Source organism: Pan paniscus, chromosome 10 (genome assembly GCF_029289425.2).
Source record: "Pan paniscus chromosome 10, NHGRI_mPanPan1-v2.0_pri, whole genome shotgun sequence".
Classification (NCBI taxonomy): domain Eukaryota; kingdom Metazoa; phylum Chordata; class Mammalia; order Primates; family Hominidae; genus Pan; species Pan paniscus.
The window spans coordinates 104,647,050-104,673,022 of NC_073259.2; the positions used below are offsets into that span (position 1 = coordinate 104,647,050).

At 38.4% G+C, this 25,973-nt stretch overlaps 1 protein-coding gene across 1 annotated transcript in view; it reads left to right on the forward strand.

Moving 5' to 3' along the window:
• Positions 1-25,973, forward strand: part of CFAP54 (cilia and flagella associated protein 54) — a 397,088-nt gene that overhangs the window by 95,245 nt on the left and 275,870 nt on the right. Inside the window, exons 23-26 of the mRNA XM_034934266.2 lie at positions 4,440-4,576; positions 7,180-7,327; positions 8,986-9,141; positions 13,349-13,471. Of these exons, the coding sequence (XP_034790157.2) occupies positions 4,440-4,576; positions 7,180-7,327; positions 8,986-9,141; positions 13,349-13,471 (564 nt within the window). The remainder of the gene's footprint in view (positions 1-4,439; positions 4,577-7,179; positions 7,328-8,985; positions 9,142-13,348; positions 13,472-25,973) is intronic.

Consider the following 25,973-nt stretch of genomic DNA (forward strand, 5'->3'; position numbering starts at 1 on the left):
AATTCCTGGGAAAGAGAATGTGATTGGCCCACCCAGTATAATAAAGAAACTGATCTCTCTCTCTCTCTTTTTTTTTTTTTTTGAAATGGTCTTACTCTGTTGCCCAGGCTGCAATGCCGCTGATCTCATTTTCGATGTTTGACAACTGACTTGTGACTTGTTTTTATTTTTTATTGACTTCTTTTTATTATTTATTTGTTTTTCTTTGAGTTGGAGTCTCACTCTGTTGCCCAGGCTGGAGTGCAGTGGTGCGATCTCAGCTTACTGCAACCTCCGCCTCCCGTGTTCAAGCCATTCTCCTGTCTCAGCCTCCTGTGTAGCTGGGATTACAGGCGTGTGCCACCATACCTGGCTAATTTTTGTATTTTTAGAAGAGATAGGATTTCATCAGGTTGTTTGAAAACGTTAGGGCTTTTACTCTAGCTGTTCCTTCTGCAAATGCTCTTCCCCCAGAGAGCCATTCCCTCATCTCCTTCAAGTCTCTGCTTAAATCTCACCTTCCTTGATCACCCTATTTAATATTGTAATCTACCTTCCATTCCCCCACTTCACAGACCTAAGACTGGTCACGAACTCCTGACCTCAGGTGATCTGCCCACATTGGCCTCCCAAAATGCTGGGATTACAGGCATGAGCCACAGCGCCTGGCTGCAACTTGTTTTTAAACCTCACCTTTCTTTTTGCCTTTGGCCCCACATCTGGGCAGGATGATAAGAAGGCCTATGAGCTCTCCTCCTTATTTTGTGGCAGCAGGAAATTTAAACCTTACAGCCAGCATGGACTTTCCCCAGTCCTATCTCTCAACTCCTATGAAGGCCCAACCTGCTTTCTCCCTCTGCTTTGCCCAAGCCAGCCCAGACAGTCATGTGCCTGCCAAGCTTTCCCAAGAAGTCCCTTGTGTAAGCAATATACTTTCTCAAATTTTCCTGCTGTATGGAGTGTCGTCAGTCTTAACATCAGAACCAAACTTTGGATGGGGGCCCATCTTGCTTTGCAGGGGAGTCTCTAACAACCTTGTTATAGTCTAGTACAACTGCTGGGTGTCCTTCTCTGTGGGTAGAGGGATATTATCAGGAAAAGAGGATTTTTAAATTCACTCAACACATTATTTGAGTGCTTACTCTGTGCCAGGCATTGCCCCAGGTTAGTGACTCTAAAACTTGAGTGCACATAGGAATGACTTGGAGTACTGGTTAAGCAGATTGCTGAGTGCCACTGCCAGAGTTTATGATTCACTAGGCCTGAGTTTGGGTCTGGGAATTTGCATTTCTAACAAGTTCCTGGGTGATGCTGAGGCCCAGGGACCATACTTTGAGAACTGCTGTTCTAAGCAACGTGAACAGAATGCCATGGTAGGAGATAGGTAATAAACAATGACCACAGTAAACAAGTAAATTATCTAGTATTTCAGAAGATAATGAATGCTATGGAAAAACCAAGTGGAGTATGTAAAACGAATTGGAAATGTGAAGTAGGGGAATGGAAGGTAGATTACAATATTAAATAGGGTGATCAAGGAAGGTGAGATTTAAGTAGAGACTTGAAGGAGTTGAGGGAATGGCTCTCTGGGGGAAGAGCATTTACAGAAGGAACAGCTAGAGCAAAAGCCCTAAGGTTTTCAGAAGTGTACCTGGTATGCTTGGTAAACAGCAGGAGGCTTGTGTGACTGGAGCAGAGGGACCCATGGAGAGTAAAAGGACAGGTCAAAGAGCTAAGACGTGAGTGGGTAGATGGGGAGCAGATCATGAAAAGACTTCCAGGGCATTATAGGGACTTTGGCTTTTGACTTGAGTGAAGTGGACAGCAATTGGACAGTTTGGAGTAGTGGTATGATATAATGTGACTCCTGTTTTTAAAGGTTCACCCTGGCTGCTACATTGGAAATAGAATGTAAGGGGGTAGAGTGGCAGCACCATCCACTGCTGTAACCCAGTGAGAGGTGAAGGTGGCTTGGCCAGTGTGCTAGTAGCTGATGTGGTGAGAAGTAGTCAGTGTTTGGACATGTTTTGAAGGAGGAGCTAACAAGAGTCCATAAAGAGAAAAATAAAAGATGACCCTAAGGTATTAGCTGACCAATTGAAAAGACAGAGTTGACATCAACTGAGTTGTGGAAGGCTGTGGGTGGTGGAGGTTCGGGGGAGTGGGAGATCAGTTCAGTTCCAGGCATGTTGAGGTAAGATGTTTAGTGTATATGGAGAGAATTGTTGAGTAGTCAGTTAGATGTATGAATCTGGAGTTTGGGGAAGGGGTCTGGGCAGGAGAGGGATTTGAGAGTGATAAAACTATAGGACTAGGTGGTATCAATAAGAAATGAGGGTAGACAGAAAAGAGGAGCAGTTCACAGAGTGAACCCTGGGGCATACCAATATAAAGAGGCTGAGGAAAAGAAGTAAAAGGAAAACCAAGAGTGGAATTCTGGAAGCCAAGCGAAGATCAGGCATCAAAGAGGAGGTATCTACTGTACTTAATTATTTCATTAGTCTTTTAGTGCTTCTTTCTCATTTTCATTCATCCCCTCTAAAATCTGTTCTGCACATCACTACCAGGACCAGGTTAACCATTTTTGAACATGCTTATATCATGGCACTCCTCTGTTAAAGAAACCTGACAAAACCTTATGATTTTATAAACCTTAATTTTAATCACGGTATCTTTTCCTGTTTTGCAATGTTAACTGATGGAACAAAGAACATTATTTTAAAAAGGATATATTTTACAAGAAAAGAACAGTTAATTATAGTTTCACCAACCCTCTTACACATCATCTGTTATTGCTTTCCATGATAAACCTTAATAATTATATATTTTAATTATATGTATTTATATTTCAGTGACCACTTAGTACAGTTGAGTCATTTGATTAATGTAGCCCAGAAAAGTGACTCATTAACCACTCGAAGACTTGGCTTCACTATTTTTACTGACTGTCAGGCTCTGTACAAATTATTCTACTTTTCAATGTTCTGGTTTCCTCATTCACAAATAGGGATGGCAATAGAGCTCACTTCGTAGAACTTTGATGAAGAATAAATACAGCAATGCACATAAAGTGCTTAGTCCAGTACTTGACACCTTTAAATTCTTCCATCTGTTTTTCAAGGCCTTCTGAAATCATGTCTCACTTGAACTTGTCCAATCTTATTACCCACTTGTTTCTTTTCATTTTTTTTTCATCTCAGACCTTGCAGGGATGAAATGTCTACTTTTTTTCTTTTTTCAAACTCTGACCTGCCTCTCCAGTCTCTCTTAAATGTATTTTAGAGTCATTTCCATTACTGGACCTTTTGGAGATTCTGTTTTAACTGTGCCGATCTGAATCTGATCTCTGCCTTAGGGTTCAACTCAAGCCCTGCCTTTTCCTTGAAATCTTCATGTCTCCTTTCCTAAAGCCTCTGCAATTATTATGTTATTCTTTGTAGTTTTTCTGTGATGTTATGGGTTTTATGCCTTTAACCTAATTCCAGTTTCATAGAGTTTGATACCATCTCTATCTAAACTTTGAAGAGTCTATCTCTACAGTGCCTAACACAGACTAGAAACTTCATAAAAGCTTACTGGTTGGAGATCATGAGTATTCATTGGCAGATTTGAGAGTTCTGGCCCTCTAAGTTATTCCCTGGAGTGGAGAATATTCTAGTAACTTGTCATTCACTTACTTCATTCCATGAGTGCATTTATACTTCATACCTTAGCTGTTTCCATAAAGGATTTGAAGCAGTGAGAACTCATTTGGTGAGATTTTATGTTGTTTTTTACATATTTAAATGGAGTGCTTTTTAGGAACGTCTTTAAAGAAATATATTCTACCATAAAAAATAGGTAAGTCAGTTTTTTTCTTTTGAACTTCTAGGCTTCACCAGTGAAATTATTTATTTTGCCTAATGTTAAATTTGTTAAACTTGAAACATATAATGTCTTCTTGGAAAGCTTCTCTGTTTTATTCTATACTCTTTTCAGCTCGTGTACTTTTTGTTACACAGAAGCTCTGAAAGTATCAGTCAGAACCAGAAAAGAATGAAGTATTTTTCACATATTGGGTTTAGGAAATCTGATTGTTTCTCTTGGAACAGATTGTTCATTATAACAGTATCTATAATAAATGGAGTGCACTGCTGAGATAGATGGAAATGAAATTAATTTGGCTCAGATGTGATCTTTGTTTTGCTTATGAGGATTTGAAACATCCTTACAGAGTTTCAAATTTCCATGCAATTTAGAAATAAAAGAGATTTCAAAAATGTACCTATCTCCCTTGCCATTGGCCATTACCTGACTATGGCACTATAGAACAGAACAGCAAATGTGAATGATTGTATCTGAAATGAGCGTGTGATATCACCTTATAAAATGCTGTCATAGATTGTATATTTTAAGAATTATTGTTTAAAACATTCATTCACGAATAAAATTATTACATAAATATGTGCTTTTTGTTACAGGTTGCCTATCAAGTTGGTAACTATGAATTGGCTAAGAAAGTTTTCTCACCAGTTTGGGATTATTTTGTTGCTTCGCCACTTCAGGATGAACAATCTGTTATTTGTTTAAGCAATATAATTACTATTACACAAAGAAGGTAATTAGAAATATTCTTCTAAAATATTAATTTGCTTATTGAAAATATAGATGCTGGATGCGAAGCCTGGAATTATTTTTAATATCATGTTCAGATAGTCCATATACAATCATTTCTAATAACTATTGTAATAAGAGTATGCATTGCAAGGTCTCATGTGCTTGTTAGAAACTTTCTTTCTTTCTTTTTTTTTAATACTCACTCACTCTGTCACCCAGGCTGGAGTGCAGTGGCATGATCCTGGCTCACTGCAACCTCTGCCTCCTGGACTGAGGTGATTCTCATGCCTCAGCCTCCCGAGTAGCTGGGATTACAGGTGTGCACCACCACGCCCTGCTAATTTTTGTATTTTTAGTAGAGATGGGGTTTTGCCATGCTGGCCAGACTGGTCTCGAACTCCTGGCCTCAAGTGATCTGCCCACCTCAGCCTTCCAAAGTGCTGAGATTACAGGCATAAGCCACCATGCCTGGCCAAGAAACTTTCTTTCTAGAGTCAGCAAAAACACTAGAGGCATAAGGTTGAAGGTTATGAAATAAAAATACCAACTACAAACCAAAGTAATATCAGTTATTTCATAAAACACAAATATTCATTGGGAACTTTTATACCAGAGAAAGGTCAAATTGGGGTTAAGGTTATGGTCTGACAGGTTGACTGTTAGGGTAAGAAGGCTTTTCTTTTGCTAGAAGGGGCTCCCAAGATTACACCATTGGCAACTGCAAATAGGCCAGTAGAAGCCATATAAAATTACTATCCTTTGTCTTTACTGCCATTTTCCTTAAAATAACAAAGTTTTGAAGCAGGCTCAGAAATGAGCATTACTGTAATTTCAGGCGGTCTCAACAAATTCAAAAGCAGCAAGAATCTCCCTCACCTGGTTGTTAATGCCTGAAAGTTTTAAAATAAGGAGACAACCCTTCATTCCTCAATCAAAAATAATGAGCTTAAATATGCAAATATTGCTTCAGGCAAGGCGTTGATAATTCCATTCAAATAAAGAAATGCAGACTTAGCATTTTCTATGTACAAGGATGCTATGCGCTATGGGGGTATGGGTTTCAGAGGCATTTTAGAGGAGGAAGAGACAGGACTTAGATATTATGCGACTTGTGGAGATAAGAGAGAAAGGAGTGAAAAGTGACTGGGATTTCTAGTGTTAACTGACTGAGAAGTCTGTGACATTTACTAAGGGGATATGAGGGGTAGAACAAGTTCTTAGTGGAAGATGATTAATTTCATTGAGAATATTTTGAGTTTGGTTTTCCAGCAGGACGCCTTTGTGAATATGAGATGCCAGTAGGTTTATTTATCTAGTGCTGACACTCAGGAGAGCATCAAGGCTAGAGATACAGATTTAGAAATTGTCCATTGAGTTCATCATCAAGATCTTGAAAATGAATGGTATCTCCCAGGAAACGACTGTTTAACAGAAAAGACAGAAGGCCGGAATTGAACCCTAGGCATTGCTTAACATTTAGGGAGCAGAATTAGGAGATGGAACCAAGGAAGGATATTGAAAAGAAGCTGTCCAGAAAATGAAAGTCCAAGAAAGTGCATTGGTAGGGAAAGTGAAAGTATCACCAAAGAGGGACTGGCCAGAGATATTAAATATCAGTGCCAGGTCAGGCAGAGCAGCTGCTCAATAAAATGCCACAGAGAAGGTTGAGTAGAACACAAATGAAGAAGAGTTGGCAATTAGCAGGCCATTGGTGAATTCAAGAGAGCCACTTTTGTAGCATGATAGGCCAGAAATCATTTTGCAATTAGCTAAGGAAAAAAAAGAAAATGAAAAATCCTAACAAGCAAAGACCACTCATGTGAAGTTTGGTGGTAAAGAGGAGGAGAAGAGCAGGCAGAAGCTTAGTGGGGAGGCAGGCTGAAGGAAATAATTGTGGAGTGTGGAGAAAAGGCAGCCAGTAGAGAGGGAGAGACTGAATAAGAAAATGTAGGCGATGATAACACTATGGTGGTCGAGCCTGGAGGACATAAGAGCTTATGGGGTGGAAAGAACAAAGGATTTAGAAATATTTTTTTGTGTGTGTGGGGAATGTGAACAAGGAGACATCAGGGATAAATGGAATTGTTATTGAGATGCAGTAATGACTCAGTTGATGTAATTGAACATGAATTTGTACTGAAGCCCAGCTCCTAGTGGCTAAAGATTCCATTTGATTCATCTTTATACCTAAGGGTCTAGAACAGTGTCTTGTACATAGTAGGCATTCATCAATTGTTAGCGTGAATGAAAGAAAGAATGAGTGAGCAAAATCAGTAAGTGATCGTTGTCACAGAGATAGAAAAATTGGACAGTGACATCTAGATTCTGAAAATCTATAGTGATTTTGTTATCTTGATAAAAAATAACTTTATGTATTAGAACCCCCAAAATTGCCACTAATTAATTTTGTGTATCTGTGACATAATATTTCAGTAGTTTAATTTTCTTAGTTGTGAGCTTGTCTGTGCAAGAATAGCTGTTCTAAATACTTTTGTTGCTTTTTTGGGATCTTTGTGTAGATACTGAGAACAAATCAATGTAAAAAGACCAGTTGACCTGCTAAATCAATTTATATTTATACCTACCATTTACTTCATATTGCAGATTACATTCAGATATTTTGGCAGAGACTTCTTCAATCCTCTTGTACCTTTTTCTTAGAAATATTTTTGTAACAAGTGACATCAAAATTAAAGAAGAAAATCTTTTCTGTGATAATATTAAAGGCAATGAGATTTTCCCATCTCAACAAGTAAGTGAATTAAAGTGAATAAAAACATGTCAGATTCACTGTATTTTTTTCTTGATGTTTTAAGATCATGTTTTTTGAGTGATTGCATAGCTTGTCTGGTGAATGGACTGAAAGGACATTGTATGATTATGCGACTTTATGTGATATTTCATATAGGTTTCACAGGCCTGAGTTCATGTTTTCTTCTCTTCTTTTCAATTTATCTCTTTTCCCCCTGTGTGTAAAAGTATTATATATTTCAGACATTTGAAAATATATAATGTATAAAGTGAAACCCGTTGTAATCTTATTACCTCTAAGAATACAACAATTTTGCTTTCATATAATTTCTCTAATTTAAGAACATATGCCTAGACAAATCTGTTATTATTATTTATGAAAATGGGATTATGATCTACTTGCTATTCTGCAACTTGCCTTTTTAACACTTTTATAATCTATCTTGCATATATTTTCATGCTGTTATTTATCAATCTGTCACATTTGTTTCAATTATAATATTGTCTTCATGGAGGCAGGAATGTAACCTATCTCCTATTGATAGATTCTCAGTGTGGTTATGAACATTGCTGTATGTACATCTGCAACTCTATAATGCTCTTGTATTTAGTAATGATCCTACATTATTTTTTTTCATTCCTGCTTGAAGTTCACTTTTCTTTCTCTCTTTCCTTCTTTAGGTATGGAGGTTTTAGCTGTCTATGTTTTTTACAGTTGCTATTTCCTACCCATCCATTAACTAATTAATTAATTAACCAAGACATTGTTACATGGGACTATGCCAGTTTCTGGGGATATAAAAGTGGAAAAAATGATTCTTTGCCCAAGACAAGTTCACTGTCCTGTAGAGCCCAAGTACTCACAACCATCTCAACCTGTTCCTACTAAATTGCCTTCAGTTTCTTCTTTCAGCGTATTCAATCTGAAAACAAAGACAATTTTCAAGTACTTCAATGAATTCCAGAATGCTAGACTACCTTTTTAGTAAAAACTGACTACATGGAAATTTCTGGTTACCACTCAGACAGTTTCTTTATACATAATCTTGAATATATATATATATATATAGAAAAATAATGAAATCTTTCCCCAGGAAAGGAAAAAGAGGAGTAAGAAAGGCTAACTATTCTTTTTAAGTGGCATTTACTCTCAAAACCTTAACTTTACATTTTACTATCATTTAAATTTAAGTAGCAGAAGTATAATTAGCAGAAGCATAATAGGAGGTTAGCTTGGTTTACTGAAAATTTACCATTTTCTTTCAAATCAAAAAAGGAAATGAGAACCTGTTAATCAAATGGGGGCAATATTATAGAGATGTTATATATTTTAATTGTTAATATAATTTATATTTTTGAAAACTAGATTTTTTAAACATAAAAATATAGCCAAGTTTTTAGCTTATTGATAAAAAAACTGGTTTCTGTTATGGTACTTGTATTGTTTTATAAAAAATTTTGAAGTTTAATTCTAAGATCGTGCTATCTATAGGTAGCATTATTGGAGAGTTAGAGTTGTTTCTGAATTTAGATTTTTTAAAATACAAACACTCATGTTGTTTTTAGCCAGAAGGATCACATTTTCTACCCATTCTCCGTAGAGACACGTACGCTAAGCACCTATGTTGAATCTGAGTAACAATGCCTGTTTCTTTACAGATTGCCAGACTGATTGAATGTGAGAGAGTATTAGTGGCATTGGAACTTAGCAACTTCCTAAATGATTCCAGCTATGCCCTTCAAGCTGTGACTCAATGTTATGGACTTCTTGCTCCCATAATTTATCACAATATTGTTTTGGTACCTGTTGTACAGGTAAGGGTATTCCTCTCCCCAAGAGAAGGGAATCTTTATAAAGGCAACTTAACAATTCATTTTAGAAAAGAAAAGCCATGTATCTCTTATAAAGGGCAAATAGGTCAGGAATCAGTATTATGAAATTTTAGGAATTAACTGAAAAACACTTTAATAAATTATATGTCTGGGCACATATAGATAAGGACATAAAATAGGTTTCTCTGAAAATATTCGTCCCTGTTCCTGTCCATATTTAAATATTGGCAATTTACCTTTCTAGAGTTTTAAAGTTATTTTAATTTTTATGTTCTTGTAGTGTCAGAAACAACATTTATTCAAGGCATATTGTTAAATCCATCATCTGGAGAAAAACATGGTGGGAGACCCAAGACAAAATACCTGGTGTCTTGGTGATGGAGGAGTTAGGATTTACAGAAAAAGGGTAGCTGAGACCTGGCTGAAGGGATTATATAGTTTTTCATGTTTCTTAACATATCACCATGGATTTAGTGGCTTGAAAGGACACTCATTTACGTTCTCATAGTTTCTGTGGGTTAAGAGGTTGAATATGGGTTAGCTGGGTCTTCTGTTTAGGGTCTTATGAGGTTGAAATCAAAGTCTTGGCCAGGGCTGTGATTTCATCTGAGGCTTGAGGTCCTTTTCTGAGTTCACTGTTATTGATAGAATTCATTTCCTTGAGGTTTTACATAGGAGGTCCTTAGCTCCTAAAGGCCAACTACTAATTCCTTGCCACATGGCCCTTCCACATCATGGCCCTTTGCCTTTTCAAGGCTGTTGGAGAGTCTCCTCCAGTATGCTGTGAGGAGCCTTATCTAGGGTAATGTAATCATGAGACTGATGAGCTTATCACATTCAGGAGCCCCACCCACACTCAAGGGGAAGGAATCATACAGGGCATGTACACCAGGGGGAAGAATCTTGGGGACCATCTTAGAATTCTGCTTACCACAGGAAAGTAATGAGAGATGTAAGATTTTGCTGCTGAGACTTGCAGAAAGTTATCGCCATCATTGTCACTGTCATTGTCAGCATCATGATCATCACTGACACATTTTTTGTCATCCTAGAAGATGTGAGTGAACTCACACAAAGTCCAAAAATTTTTAGTACATGATCGAGAAGACTAACTAGACAGCTTGAGTAACTTAAAAAAGATTCACCTTGGAGGGGCTCTACGGAGCATAGGTGTGTCTCCTTCTCCTACATTCCCTACAGCTGCTGGAGATCTGCCTCCAGAGTCTAAAATCTAGACTCATAGTTGGCAGCCTTCTGGGTCAGTTGTAAATAGATGGAGCATTTCTCTCAAGTGTGGAGTATGGTTCATCCCAAACCCAAAGGTGCCGACCTGGTATGGTCTTTCTTTTTAAAGGTGAGAGATGCCAGATGTCAGACCTACTTTGGAGGGGGTATCCCAGCCTCCCCCAGATATTTAATGTGGCAGCCCTCTGAATCTTCATTGAGTCTATTTTTACCCATTGGAAGGTGTTTATCAAGGTCTTCAATGTACTTCACATTTCTTGATCATTAAGTCTGAGTAACATGATGTCATTGATATAGTGGCCCAATGTTTTGTTTTGAGGAATGTCCAGAAAGTTCATATCCTTTCATATAAAATTATGTCAGAAGTTATAAGAATATTCATTGTCTTGGGACAAGACTTGAAATGCATACTTTCATCTGTCCAGTGTTAATGAGAACTCGGATAGAAAAGAAAACATTGGCTATATCAATGCATACCTTTTAATATGTGTTAGCTTAGCAAAGATACCACATTGGGAACAGCAGCTGCTCAATTGGCTGAGTTTACGGTAGTCCACTGTTACTTTCTAGAATCCCACTGATTCAGGATACCTTTGGCTAGAGAATGGATTATAGCTATGGGAAGTCTTAGGAAAGAAGTCTCTAATTGAATTGTATTGTTTGGAATTGGAAAAGATCAGTAGAACAGAGGGTAGTTTCCAGAAATAGGCCTCAATATATATGAGAATGTAATATATGACAGAGTTGTCATTCCCATTCAGTGGAAAGAGAATGGACATTTTTACTAAATGATGGTAAAATGTCTAGATATTCATCTGAGAGAAAATAGAGTTTGACCCCTATTTGTACCATGTACAAAAAGTCCAGATTTATCAAAGACTTAAGTGTAAAATAAAGCAAAAACTTTAGGAAAAATTTCCCAGGAGATGACGTGTGCAGTCCGGGGTTTGGGGGGAACATTTCTAACCAAGACTGAACTTCTAACAGCAACAAAGAACCTATGTGTAACAAAAAGGACTATAACAAAGATAGAAGAACATTTATAGATTTGGAAAAAAAATATCTCCAAATGCGACAGAGGGCAAGTATATATACATGTATAACAAAAAGTCTTACAAACTGACAATAACCTAATAGAAAAATAGGCACAGGATATGAATAAGCAGTTCACAGGAGAGCAAATCCAAGTGAGTGAGAAACATATGAAAAGATGCTCAAATTCTAAATACTCATAGAAATTCACATTAAATTAACAATGTAATATCACTGGCAGGACTGAAAGGATTTGCTGGTGAAGATGTGGGGCAATTGCATTCTCATTCATACATGGGGGAAATGTGAATTGTTACAAGCATTTGAATTTTGGTAAAGTAATTTTAATTTAAATTAAATTAAATCTAATTTTAAGCAAGATTAAAAACAAATATACCTGACACGGTAGTCCCTCTGCTAGTAATTTATCCTATAGAATAAAATTTTAATAAAATTAAAAATACATTTATCTGACACAGCAATTCTTCTGTTAGTAATTTATCTTATAGAATAAAACCTCCATTTGAAATAATGTCACTCCTAGTTCCACCTCTTGGTTCCTGGACCTGAGGAACCTACTGGGACACAGTGTTACATACTATCATTGGTTTAGAATGTATACTGTGTTCTGGAGGATGGTATCTCATCTTCACTGGGTATCATCTCAAAGCCGGCATCTTGATTGCTAATCATAGTTGGCAACTGAGCATGTAAAAGGGTATTTACTGTGACATTCTTGGTGTTGACAAACAAGCGGGTGACAAAGAGAAGTAACAGTACCCCCAGATTGTACAACCATGAAAATGTGTACCATGAAGTCCTAGAAAAGGCTGAGTAAATAATGGCTGATCCACACCAAATAATATTATGCAGCCATTAGAAACAAACAATGAATTAGAGCTATACCTGTAGACTTACAGCATTTCTCACCAGACATGGTTGTCCAAAAACCATGTCTGGTGAGAAATGTTCACAACCAAAGATATGGTTGAAGGAAAAAATACACACTTCAGAAAAGTATTTATAAATCCCATTTTGTAAAACAACAACCCTCCTAGGTACATCATGTTTTTATACACATGTATGTATTTATATTTATATGAGCTTCGGGAAAACTCCAAAACTACTAGAGTGTTCACATGATTTAGGGATATGATATGGTAGCATGGGAGAGGCTGATTAGGGTGGGGAGGAATTTAAAAAGTCTTAGAGATGAGTGTACTGTAACAATAGTAACAGTATTGTTAGAATGAGAGCTTGAAGCAATTAATGTGCCCCCAAAGAACCAACATTCATATATTAATTTGTCCTTTGGGTTAATCTAAATGGTGAATGATTGATGCAATCTCACACTACTTTTGAAAAGCTAAACTTATTCGTCTAGCTCTTGATCAAATTTAAGATCATATAATATGAAGCAAGGAGAATAGGAAGTAAGTACCAATATTAGTTGATTTCCTGAGATATGAATGTTTGGTTTTAATTTTAAAGGAAACTATTATTTCAAGTACCTGGAATCACTATGTAATATTTAATATGCCATATAAGCTTCCATTTGGTTTTTCAAGGTCCTTCTATACCTGGATGTGATAGTTTTTCAAATACATGTCACATTCTGACTATACCTTTTATGATACTTATCAAAATATGCTTTGTTTTATAGTCATTTGTGTTTTTATTTTATTCTTTCCACTAATTTTCAAGTTGCTGTAGGTGAAGGACTAATCTCAAAATTGAATGTATCAACTTTATCTCAGTGTACTCTCCTTTATTCCTAATAAACAATTTATCAATAATTATTGATAACAAAATTTTATGTCTTAAAGCTTGCATTATTTGAATGGAACATTTTCTAATGAAATGAGTAAGGATGACATTTTAAAACAAAAATCATTGTGATTCTAATTTTTAGATCCTGATAAAGTGTATAGTGGTTTTGCAAGGACTACCAAGTATTGTCTGCTCGAAGAAACATACTGTGAGCTTTGAAAGTATACAACACATGATAGCTTGTTGTATTTTCTACATAACAAAGGTATTTATCTCATTCTTTATCTAGTATTATAATATTTAGGAGCAATGATGATTTGGAAAGTCTACTTTTAATCACAATAAGAACACTTTTAAAAATGGCACCCCAAAAGCATTTTTAGATCAAAAGCAAATGTAGAGGCCAAACATTACAGAATAGCAATCTGTTGTTGAACTTTTTGATGAAACTGTGGTGCTTCACAAACTAAAACTTGATGTTATTGAAATAGCATTAGTATATCTATCTATATATTTATTATTATACTTTAAGTTCTAGGCTACATGTGCACAACGTGCAGGTTTGTTACATAGGTATACATATGCCATGTTGGTTTGCTGCACCCATCAACTCGTCATTTACATTAGGTATTTCTCCTAATACTATCCCTCCCCCAGCCCCCCACCCCCCAGTAGGCCATGATGTGTGATGTTCCCCTTCCTGTGTCAATGTGTTCTCATTGTTCAGCTCCCACTTATGAGTGAGACCATATGGTGTTTGGTTTTCTGTCCTTGTGATATTTTGCTGAGAATGATGGTTTCCAGCTTCATCCATGTCCCTGCAAAGGACATGAACTCATCCTTTTTTATGACTGCATAGTATTCCATGGTGTATATGTGCCACATGTTCTTTATCCAGTCTATTATTGATGGACATTTGGGTTGGTTCCAAGTGTTTGCTGTCGTGAATAGTGCCATAATAAACATACGTGTGCATGTGTCTTTATAGCAGAATGATTTCGAGTCCTTTGGATATATACCCAATAATGGGATCACTGGGTCAAATGGTATTTCTAGTTCTAGATCCTTGAGGAATTGCCACACTGTCTTCCACAATGGTTGAACTAATTTACACTCCCATCAACAGTGTAAAAACGTTGTATTTCTCCACACCTTCTCCAGGATCTGTTGTTTCCTGACTTTTTAATGATCGCCATTCTAACTGGTGTGAGATGGTATCTCATTGTGGTTTTGATATGCATTTCTCTGATGACCAGTGATGATGAGCATTTTTCCATGTGTCTGTTGGCTGCATAAATGTCTTCTTTTAAGAAGTGTCTGTTCATATCCTTTGCCCACTTTTTGGGGTTGTTTTTTTTTTCTTGTAAATTTGTTTAAGTTCTTTGTAGATTCTAGATATTAGCCCTTTGTCAGATGGATAGATTGCAAAAATTTTCTCCCATTCTGTAGGTTGCCTGTTCACTCTGATGATAGTTTCTTTTGCTGTGCAGAAGTTCTTTAATTAGATTCCATTTTTCTATTTTGTCTTTTGTTGCCATTGCTTTTGGTGTTTTAGTCATGAAGTCTTTGCCCATGCCTATGTCCTGAATGGTATTGCCAGTTTTCTTCTAGGGTTTTTATGGTTTCAGGTCTTACATTTAAGTCTTTAATCCATCTTGAGTTAATTTTTGTGTAAGGTGTAAGGAAGGAATCCAGTTTCAGCTTTCTACATATGGCTAGCCAGTTTTCCCAGCACCATTTATTAAATAGGGAATCCTTTCCCCACTGCTTATTTTTTTCAGGTTTTTCAAAGATCAGATGGTTGTAGATGTGTGGTGTTATTTCTGAGTCCATTGGCCTATGTATCTGTTTTGGTACCAGTACCATGCTGTTTTGGTTACTGTAGCCTTGTAGTATAATTTGAAGTCAGGTAGAGTGATGCCTCCAGCTTTGTTCTTTTTGCTTAGGATTGTCTTGGCTATGTGGGCTCTTTTTTGATTTCCTATAAAACTTAAAGTAGTTTTTTCCCAATTCTGTGAAGAAAGTCATTGGTAGCTTGATGGGGATGGCACTGAATCTATAAATTACCTTGGGCAATATGGCCATTTTCACGATATTGATTCTTCCTATCCATGAGCATGGAATGTTCTTCCATTTGTTTGTGTCCTCTTTTATTTCGTTGAGCAGTGGTTTGTAGTTGTCCTTTGGATTCCTAGATATTTTATTCTCTTTGTAGCATTTGTGAATGGGAGTTCACTCATGATTTGACTCTCTGTTTGTCTGTTAGTGGTGTATAGGAATGCTTGTGATTTTTGCACATTGATTTTGCATTCTGAGACTTTGCTGAAGCTGCTTATCAGCTTAAGGAGATTTTGGGCTGAGATGATGGGGTTTTCTAAATATACAATCATGTCATCTGCAAACAGAGACAATTTGACTTCCTCTTTTCCTAATTGAATACCCTTTATTTCTTTCTCTTACCCGATTGACCTGGCCAGAATTTCCAATACTATGTTGAATAGGAGTGGTGAGAGAGGGCATCCTTGTCTTGTGCTCCTTTTCAAAGGGAATGCTTCCAGTTTTTCCCATTCAGTGATATTGGCTGTGGGTTTGTCATAAATAGCTCTTATTATTTTGAGATACATTTTATCAATATCTAGTTTATTGAGAGTTTTTGACATGAAGGGCTGTTGAATTTTGTCGAAGGCCTTTTCTGCATCTATTGAGATAATCATGTGGTTTTTGTCCTTGGTTCTGTTTATGTGATAGATTACATTTACTGATTTGTGTATGTGAACCAGCCTTGCATCCCAGGGATGAAGCCCACTTGATCGTGGTGGATAAGCTTTTTGATGTGCTGCTGGATTTGGTTTGCCAGCATTTTATTGAGGATTTTCACATCGATGTTCATCAGGGATAATGGCCTGAAATTCTCTTTTTTGTTGTGTCTCTGCTAGGCTTTGGTATCAGGATGATGCTGACCTCATAAAATGAGTTAGGGAGGATTCCCTCTTTTTCTATTCATTGGAATAGTTTCAGAAAGAATGGTGCCAGCTCCTCCTTCTACCTCTGGTAGAATTCGGCTGTGAATCCATCTGGTCCTGGACTTTTTTTTGGTTGGTATGCTATTAATTATTACCTCAATTTCGGAACCTGTTATTGATGTACTCAGAGATTCAACTTCTTCCTTGTTTAGTCCTGAGAGGGTCTATGTGTCCAGGAATTTATCCATTTCTTCTAGATTTTCTAGTTTATTTGCATAGAGGTGTTTATAGTATTCTTTGCTGGTAGTTTGTATTTCTGTGGGATTGGTGGTGATATCCCCTTTATCATTTTTTATTGCATCTATTTGATTCTTCTCTCTTTTCTTCTTTATTAGTCTTGCTAGCAGTCTATCAATTCTGTTGATCTTTTCAAAAAACGAGCTCCTGGATTCATTGATTTTTTGAAGGCTTTTTTGTGTCTCTATCTCCTTCAGTTCTACTCTGATCTTACTTATTTCTTGTCTTCTGCTAGCTTTTGAATGTGTTTGCTCTTGCTTCTCTATTTCTTTTAATTGTGATGTTAGGGTGTCAATCTTAGATCTTCCCTGCTTTCTCTTGTGGGCATTTAGTGCTATAAATTTCCCTCTACACACTGCTTTAAATGTGTGCCAGAGATTCTGATATGTTTTGTCTTTGTTCTCATTGCTTTCAAAGAAGATCTTTATTTCTGCCTTCATTTTGTTATTTACCCAGCAGTCATTCAGGAGCAGGTTGTTCAGTTTCCATGTAGTTGTGCAATTTTGAGTGAGTTTCTTAATCCCGAGTTCTAATTTGATTGCACTCTGGTCTGAGAGACAGTTTGTTGTGATTTCTGTTCTTTTACATTTGCTGAGGAGTGTTTTACCTCCAATTATGTGGTCAATTTTAGAATAAGTGCAATGTGGTGCCGAGAAGAATGTATATTCTGTTGATTTGGGGTGGAGAGTTCTGTGGATGTCTATTAGGTCTCCTTGTTCCAGAGATGAGTTCAAGTCCTTGATATCCTTGTTAATTTTCTCTCTCATTGATCAGTCTAATATAGACAGTGGGGTGTTAAAGTCTGCCATCATTATTGTGTGGGAGTCTAAGTCTCTTTGTAGGTCTCTAAGAGCTTGCTTTATGAATCTGGGTGCTCCTGTATTGGGTGCATATATATTTAGGATAGTTACCTCATTTTGTTGAATTGATCCCTTTACCATTATTTAATGGCCTTCTTTGTCTCTTTTGATCTTTGTTGGTTTAAAGCCAGTTTTATCAGAGACCAGGATTGCAACCCCTGCTTTTTTTTGCTTTCTGTTTGCTTGGTAGATCTTCCTTCATCCCTTTATTTTGGGACTATGTGTGTCTTTGCATGTAAGATGGGTCTCCTGAATACAGCACACCGATGGGTCTTGACCCTTTATCCAATTTGCCAGTCTGTGTCTTTTAATTGGAGCACTTAGCCTGTTTACATTTAAGGTTAATATTGTTATGTGTGAATTTGATCATGTCATTACAATGCTAGCTGTTTATTTTGCCTGTTAACTGATGCACTTTCTTCATAGTGTCAATGGTCTTTACAATTTGGCATGTTTTTGCAGTGGCTGGTACCAGTTGTTCCTTTCTATGTTTAGTGCTTCCTTCAGGAGCTCTTGTAAGGGAGGCCTGGTGGTGACAGAATCTCTCAGCATTTACTTGTCTGTAAGGGATTTCATTTCTCCTTACTTTTGAAGCTTAGTTTGGCTGGATATGAAATTCTGGTTTGAAAATTCTTTTCTTTAAGAATGTTCAATATTGTCCCCCACTCTCTTCTGGCTTGTAGGGTTTCTGCCAAGAGATCCACTGTTAGTCTGATGGGTTTCCCTTTGTGGGTAACCCTACCTTTCTCTCTGGCTGCCCTTAACATTTTTTCCTTCATTTCAACTTTAGTGTATCTGACAATTATGTGTCTTGGAGTTGCTCTTCTTGAGGAGTATCTTTGTGGCGTTCTCTGTATTTCCTGAATTTGAATGTTGGACTGCCTTGCTAGGTTGGGGAAGTTCTCCTGGATAATATCCTGCAGAGTGTTTTCCAACTTCATTCCATTCTCCCGTCACTATCAGGTACACCAATCAGACGTAGATCTGGTCTTTTCACATAGTCCCATATTTCTTGTAGGCTTTGTTCGTTTCTTTTTACTCTTTTTTCTCTAATCTTGTCTTCTCCCTTTATTTCATTACTTTGACTTTCAATCACTGATATCCTTTCTTCCACTTGATCGAATTGGCTACTGAAGCTTGTTTATGCTTCACACAGTTCTTGTACTGTGGTTTTCAGCTACATCAGGTCATTTAAGGTCTTCTCTACACTGTTTATTCTAGTTAGCCGTTCGTCTAACCTTTTTTCAAGGTTTTTAGCTTCCTTGCGGTGGGTTAGAACGTGTTTCTTTAGCTTGGAGAAGTTTGTTATTACTGACCTTCTGAAGCCTACTTCTGTGAACTCATCAAACTCATTCTCCATCTGGTTTTGTTCCCTTGCTGGTGAGGAGTTGTGTTCCTTTGGAGAAGAGGCGTTCTGTTTTTTGGAATTTTTAGCCCTTCTGCTCTGGTTTCTTCCCATCTTTGTGGTTTTATCTAACTTTGGTCTTTGATGTTGGTGACCTACAAATGGGGTTTTGGTGTGGATGCCCTTTTTGTTGATGTTGATGCTATTCCTTTCATTTGTTAGTTTTCCTTCTAATAGGCCCCTCAGCTGCAGTTCCGTTGGAGTTTGCTGGAGGTCCACTCCAGACCCTGTTTGCCTGGGCATCACCAGTGGAGGCCGCAGAACAGCAAATATTGCTGCCTGATCGTTCCTCTGGAAGCTTCGTTCCAGAGGGGCACCTGCCTGTTTGAGGTGTCTGTTGGCCCTACTGGCAGGAGGTGTCTCCCAGTCAGGTTACACAGGGGTCAGGGACCCACTTGAGGAGGCAGTCTGTCCATTATCGGAGCTCAATCGCCATGCTGGGAGAACCACTGCTCTCTTCAGAGCTGTCAGGCAGGGACATTTAAGTCTGCCAAAGCTGTCTGCTGCCTTTTATTCAGATATGCCCTGCCCCTAGAGGTGGAATCTAGAGAGGCAGTAGGCCTTGCTGAGTGTGGTGGGCTCTGCCCAGTTTGAGCTTCCCTGCCACTTTGTTTACACTGTGAGCATAGAACCACCTACTCAAGCCTCAGCAGTGGTGGATGTCCTTCTGCCTGCCAAGCTCTAGCATCCCAGGTTGATCTCAGACTGCTGTGCTAGCAGCGAGCAAGGCTCCATGGGCATGGGACCTGCCAAGCCAGGCATGGGAGGGAATCTCCTGGTCTGCTGGTTGCAAAGACCATGGGAAAAGTGCAGTATTTGGGCAGAAGTGTACCGTTCCTCCAGGTATAGTCACTCATGGCTTCCCTTGTCTAGGAAAGGTAAATCCCCCAAACCCTTGTGCTTTCTGGGTGAGGTGACACCCTGCCCTGCTTTGGCTGGCCCTCCATGGGCTGCACCCACTGTCCAACCAGTTCCAATGAGATAAACCAGGTACCTCAGTTGGAAATGCAGCAATTACCTGTCATCTGGGTTGATCTTGCTTGGAGCTGTAGACTGGAGCTGTTCCGATTCAGCCATCTTGGAAGCGACTGCATTTGTATATTTTATAGGCATTATATATGGTCACACAGAACATATTTGTTTAAACCCTAAAACATTAATTATATGTTTATTATACTGCAGTAAACCTGCATATCATCTTATCAGGTTGTGATTTTAGTGGAACCTGCAGGCAGACTTTAAGTATCTTAACCCAGCCATTGAGATAGTGGGGCTTAGAAGGTATCAAGAAACCAAACAGCTGGATTATAAGTGAAGAGTCAGTCAGTAATGGAGGGGTGTGTTAATCTCATGACATTAGAATGTAAACAATAATGTTAGACCTGAAGGAAAGGGCTGACTAGGCAGACTCTAAGGACAATTCTGAGATTGGTGTGCAGGACCCTGAACTCAACAAAGGACAAACTGGAGAGGTGAATTCAGACTGTGCCAGTCAAGAGTACTGTATCTGGACATCTAAACCCAGGAGAAGACATAGGCAAGAGTGTGGTCAGAATAGAAACAGATTTTTCATTTTTGTTTCATTCCTTCATTCAATATGTATTTACGATTACCTATTTGTGTCAGGCACTGGTTTGGGCTCTTGACATATGCATGAAGAATTAAAGAGAAGTCCATAGTAATTGTAGGAGGAGAAGAATGAATCATGAATGACACCCAGGTTTCTAGCTTAGGTGATGAACGGATGGTGGTGACACAACAGAGATGCAGGAAGATGACCACTAAGGGATAGGATGATTGGGGAAGGCTTCACTCTGGGGATGAGACTTAGATATGCTCTGAGCAAGAGTTACAAACTCAAATGCCTACTGAGACCAAGCAGGTAAAATAATTGGTGAATTGGTTGAATGTAAGACAAGGTTTGTTGGGTCCTGAGACAAACTAGAGATTAGGTGTACCTACCTGTAGGCATCCTTTATTTAAAAAGAAACCAACATCATCTCACAGAGCTTGTGATTTATTGGGGGTGGGGGTGACAAAAAACAAACATATGCATAAAATACAATTTCATGAAGCTTTAAGTGTTATTAGCAAAAAGAAAAGCATTTAAAGGAGATAGATTTATGGAGCTGAGCCTATTTTAGACAGGATGACCCTGTAGCAAGAGGAAGAGTAGAGCTGAGACAGATGGAGGAGGAACAGCTTTGTTGGCAGAGGGCATGAAGGACTATGCAAGTGAATAGACTTAGAGGTTCATGACCAATTTTAGCCTACAGTTGAGTGGGCAGGTTTCAGCAGGGCAGACCATTCATGTGGAGCAATGGATTCCCAACCTGTTGACTTGAGAGTTATTGTAAGAGGTCTATATAGCCATAGTCGTGCTTACCGTTGTCTGTAAACAGAATCACTGTATTCCCACGTGTTTTGTGTTTGTTACAAAAATATGGGAAAACAATTAAAATAGTTAACTAAATTTATTTAGGCTTTAATGAGAAGAAATACTAGAAAGTATTTATTGTAGCTCAAAGGCTTGCAGGAAGGCTATTTGTTTTAAGATAAAGAGATGAGGAATTCCGAATAGACAGCAGCTTAATCACACATCCCCGACTTTTCTCTTTTTCAATTTTTATTTTGGCAGATTATAGTAGCCTGAGCAGGCCAGTTGGTAAAGGCTGGAGGGGGTATCTTAGGCCAGGATATCTGAGAAAAAGGCTTTTTATGGAACCTCATTCACCTTGGAAACGAGAAGGAACTGAGACAAGAGGCAGAGAGGTCAGCTTGTTTGTTCTCGTTGCTTGGCTCAAAGACCAGCATTGTGTGGTTCCTCAAAGGCTTTCATTGACAGAATCCAGTGATTCCCTCAAAGAAGGTCCATATCTGCCTGCCTGTTTTTGTGTGGTTCTCATAGGACCTTTGCAGTTTGAACAGAGATCTGGAAGAATGCTGTGTAGGTGAGCTCATTTGAGCCATTGCTTTAGTTAGGATGTAAGCTTGCTTCTGTGGAGGTCTTGCAACAGAGAGGCTTCTACCCTCCACCTTAGCAAAGAAGCCATTATTTGCTCTCTGTTCATGGCCTGACCTCGAGAGCAGGAAATAATATTTGTTCCATTGCTCACTGACTTACCAGTGCTGGAGAGACTGCTATGACCTGGTCTGTGTAGATGCTGAGGGAACATAAGCCATTAGCAGGAAGAAAAAAGCAATTACTCCCTGAAGGAGACTCAATACTCCAAGGGAAGAAGAGCAAGCCAGACACCAAAATCATTGTGTTTTTACTCTCATCATGTTGGAAAAAGACTAGAGAAGACTTGGTTAAAAAAAAAAAAAAGGCAGAGAACACTTTTAAGGAGATACAATCATGTGATCTAAAAGAAAACAAACAAAAATAACCCTTCTGTAACTGAACAAATGAATTTGATTTTTGATTAAAAAATCAAATAGATGAAGATTATGGTTATGGTATTTCTTGAGTCAAATCTGAAAGCTCAAGAAATACCCCTTCCAACATAGTACAGAATTACCTAGAGGTGGTAAATGAATTCAAAAGGCAGATCCAGAAGTCATAACATGAAAACAAAAGAAGTCTGGAGGTAGAAAAGAAAAGCAAATGCAGAAGGAATAGGCTTCCTGAGTCCTAGGCAGGATTAATATAAGAATACATACGGAAATACATGTGGGTGATATCCCTGAAGTCAAAGGATAAGGACAAATCTTAAAGTTTTGTGACCCAAAGAACATTTATTTGCAATGGAAAGAGAATCAATTAGCTTCAGACTTTTTTTTTTTTTAATCAGTGATGCTGGAAGTTAAAACACTGGAACAACATTTGTAGAATCCTGAGGGAAAAAGACCGAGGTCCAAAAATTAATATCCAGGAAAGATATCATTCATTTGTCAGGGCAAAATAAACATTTTCAGAAGTGCGGGCATTTAAAAAGTATTCTGCCCATGTACTTATCTGAGGAAAACACTTGAGGAAATACTCTATCAAATGACAATTGATTCAGAACAGAAATCCCAAGACAGGGAAAGACGAAAAGGAGAGGAATAATGGGAGCAATGAATCTTGCAATATATGTATTATTAAAATTAATTAGATAATAATGATGTGACTAGGACTTTGTAATATAAATGCTAAGTAGGGATTCTTTAAAGAGAAGAGTCATTCTTGAAAGAAAAATTTATTAGTAACCTAGACCTAAAACTTCCATTGTGTTTGGCGTAAGGAGAGGTATGAGCAGGTAAAGATTTTTGGTGCATGGTTGTGCGTTTTATATATGCATATACACACACACACACACACACACACGCACACACATACATATAAAATTATTTTTTGATAGAATATAAATGTGTCTCTCTATATACATGTTTAAAGGTGACTCAGAGAAATATGTGACCATGAGCAGAACTTTACAGCATAGTAGGACTTCTTTTTTTTTTTTTTTTTTTGAGGCAGAGTCTCACTCTATCACTCAGGCTGGAGTGCAGTGGCTCAATCTCAGCTCACTGCAACCTCTGCCTCTCCAGTTCAAGTGATTCTCATGCCTCAGCCTCCTGAGTAGCTGGGCTTACAGGCATGCACCACTACGCCCGCCTAGTTTTTGTATTTTTAGTAGAGACTGGGTTTCACCATGTGGTCCAGGCTGGTCTCGAACTTCTGACCTCAGGTCATTCGCCCGCCACACCCTCCCAAACTGCTGGGATTACAGGCGTGAGCCACCACGCCCAGCTGCATAGTAGGACTTCTAAACTGACAGGGAGGAAAAAATGAACAGAGAGGAATAAGAGAGAGAAAACAGGAACAGGAAAAACTGACAGGCAGGGAGAAAAAATGGCTAATTTTCGGCAAAAGTAAGAAGGAAAAAGAGAAGATATAAGATGGAAGGAATATAATTAAGTATATTGATCACTTCACTGAAAGTGAAGGAATTCAGAAGACAGAAATTACCAGATGGGCTAAAAAGTTAGGTTCAAATGTATACTATTTCAAGAAACAGTCCTAAAACACGATGACAAACAATGCTTGAAAAAATGAATGGATAGACAGTGGTACTGGGAAAATGCAAACAAAGGAGGAGTGGCAATTTTCATATCAGAAAAAGCAGAGTTCAGGGCCCAAAATATTAATCAGAACAGAGAGTGTTTATGTAGTGTCCTTCAAATCTGTTCTGTCAGATCACCCTTCTCTGCTCCTGAATGGCATTTGTTCACTTTCTGGTCTTAGGACAGTCTCATTGTCAAGTATTAAAAATCGAGTCTGAATTAAAACAAAACTTGAATTTTTTGCAATAGCAAGGTAAAGGAGACAAATAAGATTATATGAAAAATGCCACAAAGGCATTTGATAACACTTAGTAACCTTCCTAATAAAATTTCTAATAAATTAGGAAAGGAAAGAAGCTATTGAATAATGACAAAGACATTTACCAACATTTTACAGCAAATATCCTACTGAATGGCAATTTTCTGGAGCCATTTCTTTAAAAATCAGCCACAGGAAATAGATGCTGACTCCTAACAGTGAGATTCAGTATTTTCTAGAGGTTCTTTCTCATATTCTAGATAAGGATAGAAAATAATTTTATAATATTAGAAAAGTATAATTTATCTGTAATTGTACTGGTCTCAAAACCCCATGACGATCTGGTAAAAAAATTACTAGGATTACAAAAAGAATATGTAAAGTGATTATGTAATACACTTACAAAATGATAGGTTTTTAAAAATACTAGCAATAGTTAGAAATGGAGAGGGTAAGATATACCACTCATAATACACAATATTTAAAACTTAACAAAATGTTAAAGAATCTAAATAAAAGAACCGTGGGATCTTACTGAGGGACACAAAATAAGATCTGAATATAGGACAGGTCACACCAAGTTCCTGAACAGGTAGACTTATTGTCACAGAAGTGCAGATCCTTCCTAAAATAATATTTAAATTTAATACAGTTCTAATTAGAATTCTAATTGGGTTTCTCTGAACCTGATTAATTTAAAAGTTCTCAATAGATATTAGAGTTTGCCATAAGGCCACTTTAATAAAAAAATCATGTCACAGAGTGATGGGCAAACAGTTCAGTGCAATAGAATAGAGAGTCCAGGAATGGCCCCTAAGTCTACAGAAGAAATTAATATATGACAAAGGTAGCAATTTGATTCATTGAGAAAATGATAGTGTGTTATAATAGTTTATTTAATGAAAGGTGCTGGTATAACTTGACACTTCATCTGAAAGTAAACAAAGCCAGAACCTTATCTCATGCCATAAACAAAATGAAGTCTAGGTGGATTTAAGGATATTTATATGGCCTTGGAGTCAAGGGACACTTTCTTTGATAAGCCACAAAATTCAAAAGATAAACAGGGAGTTATGGGGGGGTGGGGGCTTCCAAGATGGCTGAATAGGAACAGCTCCAGTCTACAGCTCCCAGTGTGAGCAATGCAGAAGATGGGTGATTTCTGCATTTCCAACTGAGGTACTGGGTTCATCTCACTGGGGCTTGTCGGACAGTGGGTGCAGCCCACTGAGCATGAGCCGAAGCAGGGTGAGGCATTGCCTTACCCGGGAAGCACAAGGGGTCAGGGAATTCCGTTTCCTAGCCAAGGGAAGTTGTGACAGATGGCACCTGGAAAATCGGGTCACTCCCACCCTAATACTGTGCTTTTCCAACAGTCTTAGCAAACGGCACACCAGGAGATTATATCCCGCGCATGGCTCAGAGGGTCCCACGCCCACAGAGCCTCACTCATTGCTAGCACAGCAGTCTGAGATCGAGCTGCAAGGTGGCAGCGAGGCTGGGGGAGGGGCACCCGCCATTGCTGAGGCTTGAGTAGGTAAACAAAGCGGCTGGGAAGTTCGAACTGGGTGGAGCCCACCGCAGCTCAAGGAGGCCTGCCTGCCTCTGTAGATTCCACCTGTAGGGGCAGGGCATAGTCGAACAAAAGGCAGCAGAAACCTCTGCAGACTTAAATTTCCCTGTCTGACAGCTTTGAAGAGAGTAGTGGTTCTCCCAGCATGGAGTTTGAGATCTGAGAAAGGGCAGACTGCCTCCTCAAGTGGGTCCCTGACCCCTGAGTAGCCTAACTGGGAGGCACCCCCCAGTAGGGGCAGACTGACACCTCACATGGCTGGGTACCCCTCTGAGACGAAGCTTCCAGAGGAACGATCAGGCAGCAACATTCGCTGTTCAGCAATATTTGCTGTTCTGCAGCCTCCACTGCTGATACCCAGGCA